Source organism: Primulina tabacum, chromosome 13 (assembly GCF_025594145.1).
Source record: "Primulina tabacum isolate GXHZ01 chromosome 13, ASM2559414v2, whole genome shotgun sequence".
In the NCBI taxonomy this organism is placed as follows: Eukaryota; Viridiplantae; Streptophyta; class Magnoliopsida; order Lamiales; family Gesneriaceae; genus Primulina; species Primulina tabacum.
In genome coordinates, this window is record NC_134562.1 from 34,845,217 (window position 1) to 34,851,216 (window position 6,000).

At 36.9% G+C, this 6,000-nt stretch overlaps 1 protein-coding gene across 1 annotated transcript; it reads right to left on the reverse strand.

The window, feature by feature from the left end:
- Positions 1 to 2,695: 2,695 nt before the first annotated feature.
- Positions 2,696 to 4,989, reverse strand: LOC142523302 (uncharacterized protein At4g18257-like). The gene is given in 5 exon segments (XM_075627050.1): positions 2,696 to 3,150; positions 3,263 to 3,422; positions 3,759 to 3,916; positions 3,918 to 4,080; positions 4,539 to 4,989. Coding segments are annotated over 4 exon segments (795 nt in total). The 5' UTR covers positions 4,856 to 4,989; the 3' UTR covers positions 2,696 to 3,150; positions 3,263 to 3,265.
- Between the last annotated feature and the right edge of the window lie 1,011 nt (positions 4,990 to 6,000).

The window sequence follows — 6,000 nt, forward strand, 5'->3', positions numbered from 1 at the left end:
GGAATCACCACTCTAATCTCGATCTCTCATCATCTTCTTGACCCCGATCTTGTCCCACCTGTTGTCATGCACACATACAAACAAGACAATAGCCGGATACTCCGGTGAGAATAAATCCCAGTATAAATAATGTATACATGCAGTTAACTGAATTAACATAAAAGCATGAATTATATCTTATCACATGTAGCATAATCAAACAGCATGTATCAATATCAGTCTGTAAATAAAACATGAATCGTAATCTACGAAACATAAATCAATACGGATCTGTAAATCAAATTCTAGTCTCAATATCTAAGACTCGACTCATCTCTCATTCTAATCTAGTCCAGGGATCCCGGTGAATAAGAACGTAACAAGTCTCCCACCTACTACCACCAGTCGCAGTGGCGGTACGTTCTTATTTCTGGACTTTGGTCTAGCTGTATCGAATAATCTACAATAAGAACAATATCTGTATCTTAAGCACATCGATACACCAAACGTCCAGTGCCTTGGCGTATCTACCAAGACTAAGCCTAGTCTGACAAGGTGCAATGGGTCCAGTGACTATACTGTCAAAATCTAACCCCTCTGTCAGTGACTCTTACTTAATAGCTCTCTGCTTTTTACTTCTAATTCAATAGAATAAACATACTCATTAAAACACAAAGGTATAAAAACAATACCATACAAGTATGTGGTTTAGGGAAACTCGAGTTAAATCTAACTCATGTCGATCTCCCAATTGACATCCTTTTATACATTTCTCTTCTCGGTCTGATGAAGACGAAGTCTTGTATTCCAATCTGTCCATATCCAAATCTGATAATGACAATCATATAAATACAATATCAGTATATAACTCAATTCAAAACCTGTTCTGATCAATACTCAAATTAATACATAATCTGATCCATATCGGAACAATATACAATCTTATTCATATCAACAATATCACGATACAATCGAAATCATTACTGAATCTGATCAATCTCAATCAACTGATGTTTCGACGGCATAACAATACAGTCTTGATAACCCCGTCAATTTCAACATCCCAGAGCAACCAGAATTCATAATCAGTATCAATACAATTCATAATCTCAATATCGGTACACTTAAAATCAGTAACAACACTACTCTGATATCAAATCTCAATCAATATCTTTCGAAAATCATAACAATTGCATACACAGTCTGTTCTGCGATCTGACTTCAATTATACGATGCCTACTATATCAGAAACACCATATCTGGTTCATATTCAAATCGAATAATATCATGTTTCCAAATCATCTGAAAACTTAATAAAACTTACGTCCTTGTATAGCTCGTAGCGAGAGGAGTACGATACTGCGTTCGGATTCGACTTCTGATACACGGATATCTCAAAATCACTATTTGAATATATGAAAAGCTTCAAGGGATTTGTTGAAGGAAAACCCACGATTTCTTCTGTTGAAATCGTCAGAATCAATACATGTATATATATATATAAATTGCATGTCAAACAAATGACTAAACCTTCATACTGCACGTCGCACCGCGGGTGCGCTCACTTTTGCACCGCGGGTGCGCTCCATGTATTGATATGCATCAACTTTCCCCGAAGCTTGGACCGCGGGTGCGCTCTGTCTTTTAACGCGGGTGCACTGACCCTACTGGAACAACACCGCGGGTGCGGTCTGTCTAGCACCGCGGGTGCGCTCAATCTCCAGTAGCAATTCTCATACCCTACTGTCCATACACCGCAGGTGCGGTCCTTCTTTAGGCGCGGGTGCGCTCGTGCTACTGTAATTCTTCCACAATTCATGAGCTCAACCGCGGGTGCGGTCCTTTCCTTACCGCGGGTGCGGTCTATATCTCATGCAACACTTCATAATCTCATTTAGTGCTTCTCATTACATGTCATGCATACTCATATCTTCCGAATATCACACCAATGAAGACTAATAAATCTCAAGTCTTACAATTATGAAAACAGTTTGATAAAATAAGGGTTTTACGTGTAGTTATATAATATTGTTAGCAAATTTTACATATATAATTCTATAAAATTTAATCAAATATTTATGTCACAGGCTGATCGAGTTTATAACTAATAATTTCATCTTTCTTTATATATAAGATTTATACCATTCAAATTGCAAGAATGAATGGCACTTTTTCAGCGTACGAGAAGTAAGCGAAAACAGAAAAGGAGCCAAAAGAAGAGCCGGAGATGGATATTGGAGGGCTAGTATGGCTAACAAAGCCGTAATCTACAATGGCGGACTCGTCGAAGGGTTGGAGTACTGGAGAGGGAAGTCCCTCCAAGGGTGAGAAGACCTCGTGGCTTATGCACGAGTACACCATAAATGCTTCTGAGGACTCACTGCAGCATGGAATCAACAATATTGGAAATTCCGGTGATGCCAATCAGGTGCAATATATACTCGCTTTGTTTTTCAATTTCTACGTACACAAACCTAATTAATATACGTCGATCGTTTGAATAAGTATTTTTTCATGCTTAATCTTAGCTTTATCATATAATAATAAATAACAATAGGATCGATATATGGATGTTCATTTTAGTTTTTTTTTAAGGGACTTGGTGTTGTCATGGCACATATTCAGTCCTGATGTGACGTCATTACTTTCAATGAAAAAAAAACTTAAACAAAATAAAAATATATATAACTAAAATTGGAATTTGATAATATAGACATTCAGCTTGATCAATCATTATTAGGACATATGATAAGACCATTGGGCCTATTGGCCGGTCTCAGGTGATATGAATTTTTGAGATAAGAAATATCAAAAGATATGATAATTGGAGGTATTCCGTTTTCTCATTTACGAGCTTAGAACTGTTGTTTTTCCTAAATTTACCGAATAATGGTAAATTTGTAACCACAAAAATCGACCACTATTTTATCTCATATCACCAAGTGTTTCCAATGGTACAGTACTGAAGCTTTCAGCAGGTAATTTCTTAGTACCTCTCCCCTGGTGGGCTTTGTTCGAGGTTATATTCCATTTGATGGTTACCTCTTTTTTCTCCAATCTGACAATCAATCAAATCACACAGTTCAACTTGTTCGCAGATCAGACAGTGAAGTAGACAACATCTGGAGCAGTTTAGCTTCACCTTGAAAGCTTTTTGGTGAAAATGACCATCTGTGTTCATAAGAAACAAACATTTGATCAACATCAAAGCTATAGAAAGAACATGTTAAAGCATACCTATAAACTTATAACTAGGATAATACAGGATGCACAGGACAGTCACCTCTCACTCAGGTTGAGCTTTGGATGCTTTCAATTTCTCAAACTGCTTCCGCAGGTAGGCCTGCTTTAGTTTCTCTCTGCGGGCGGCAGCCTGCTCTTGTCTGCGCATTTTGAGCTCGGACACTTTCTCTCTTGCTTGATTTGCTTCTTCATGAACTTCCCTGAGAAAGGAAGCAAGGAAAAAAGTTCAACACTTAGAAGATAGACTCTCTTATGCACTCAATATTAGATTTGCCTCGAAGAGCCATGAACCCATTTCACTCGTTATTTATGCACGTTTACGGGAAAGTCATACAACTTCAAAACCAGAGTCCAACGGGAATTAGCATGCGTGTGCCATCTCCAGGCATTGCTTGTATCAGAACCACTTATTGGGGCGGGGATGAATATATTATCGATTCATACAGCATGGGACAACTGATATACCAAGTATCATTAAATTCGTGAACAAAAAAATATAAAAAAATGATAAATCTTATTAATGTTGAAGATCTTACATCACAAAACGCTTATGTTCACTTCTGTCTACTGTAGTAGTTGTTTGGCCAAGCCCTGCGGCTTTTGTTTGTTGCAACACTGAATCATCATTGTCATCACCGTTCTTATCTTTTAGTTCTTGTGGAGATATATGTTGGTCCCAAGACATCACAGACTCAGTTCTGCTCAATACCCTTCCGAAAGAAGTCAACACAATACTTCTCCGAGTCTTCCTCATCAGAAAGTTCACCTCTGACAAGCTTATTATACATCTCTGTTTTCCTCTCTAGTGCTGCATAACTTGCTGATCCGTCATTGACAGCTTTTAACTCGAGCTTATCCCTGAGACAAGACAAAAATAAATTCTTTTATCGGATAACAGAACCAGAGTGCAATTTACCAAGACACATTATCTTAGGTATACATAGTCTTACACAAGTACATAACAAAACTATGACTCACAATATATCACATTCAAACAAGTTATATCGATTACAATTCACATTCTTAAGAACCCTAAGGACATGCAGACACGCTAAACCATAAGTTCCAACAAAGATCTCGTACATCATCATCCACTTAAAGGAACAAAATGTAAATAAATAAGCGGTCACCAACTGATTGCATATCACGATTCCATGTGCGGCCAAACCCTGGAACCCTATTCATTCACCATGACTTCAATTAAATATCGTAATCACCAACACATAAAGAATAACAATAAAACCGACAAACAATAATCATTATCTCAATAAAACAGTACTCAATTGAAAGGAGAAGGCCAGAAAAAGCAACCATACTTCTCTTCACGGGAATCCACGCCGGAGTTCTTGACGGAGAAATAATCCTTCGCGGATATCTTCTTCTTGGCACGGTGCATCTCAAGATGTTGAGCGTAGTTAGCGTCGGCGGATTGAACGGACTCCTTGGGGTGGCGCTTAGAGTCCTCCTGGGACTTGTACAATTGAGCCTTGAGCTCGAGAATGGAGGACGGTCCCACGCCTTCGATTGTACGACGCTTGCGCGGCATGATGGAAGATTCCGTTAGCCATCCCAGAGACTCCACCGCCGTCCTCTTCAGCGACGCCTTCGATTCCGATCCTCCCCCTTCGCCCATTTTCCCTGCTTCTGTGATGGAAAGAAAGTGGCTATTGGGGGATTTCGTTTACAATAATTCAGTGAGCAAATGACTAATAAGCTGGCCCAAATAAATTCGATTTTGGTTTTTATTAAACCTAGCCCGAAAATAAGAGCCTGCGAGTGCGGGAAAGTCAGGGAAGTCCCAACCCTTAAATCAAGAGCCGGGTCCGAGTCTAGTCCGGTTTTTTGCCATATTTTTAATTTAAAAAAAAAATACTTGTATAAAACAAGTGAAAACACTTTTAATTATCAAGTCCAAATAATGGAAACATTTTATACATTTTGATGTCTCTAGTCTTTCTTATCGATCTTCCTTGATTATCGTAAAACAATTTTGATAATGCGTATATTTTTAAATATTTTCTCACACGTGTTTCGTCAATTTAAATTCATAAACCTTAGTTATCGACGCGATAAGATTGATTCGTCTCACAAATAAAGATTCGTGAAACCGTCTCACAAAAAACCTACTCTTAAAAAACTAAGGAGGTAGCTTATCACGTCGTCATTGTACGAGATTATCCGTTAGTCCAACATCAAATCATATTTTACTGCATTATAAACTAAATATGCCACGTAAGAAATTATGGAACTTATTGAATCTATCCCAATGATAAGGTTGAACTAAACCACCATTAGTATATATATACACCTTACTTCTCGATAATAACTATTATTTACTTTGTATATGAGACAACAAAAACGAGGATTATAATTAATCACAAAACTCCTATGAAATTTCGCACATCAATTTTGTCAGATAATTTTCTACTTGATTCGACCTATGGAAAACATTGTTTTTTATATTTAAAAATTATTTTGTACATCGAGTCAATTGCTTTGTTTGAATAGTTGATAATAAATAATTGAATTGTTTTCTGATTCGATATTTTTATTCGAATTTGAGATTTAAATTGCATATCATTGAATTGTGGAGAATATTGAGATTATGTTTTGATATTAAATCGATAAATTGAATTTTTAGTAAATAAATTCAATTTTATTAATTTTTGGAAAATAAATTGGATTATTTATCTTTAGTGGTGAATTGTGAAATTGTTCGGCATATTGTCTTATTTGTTAGGCCAAGGAGATTAAAGTTGATAATTTCATCATTGTTCA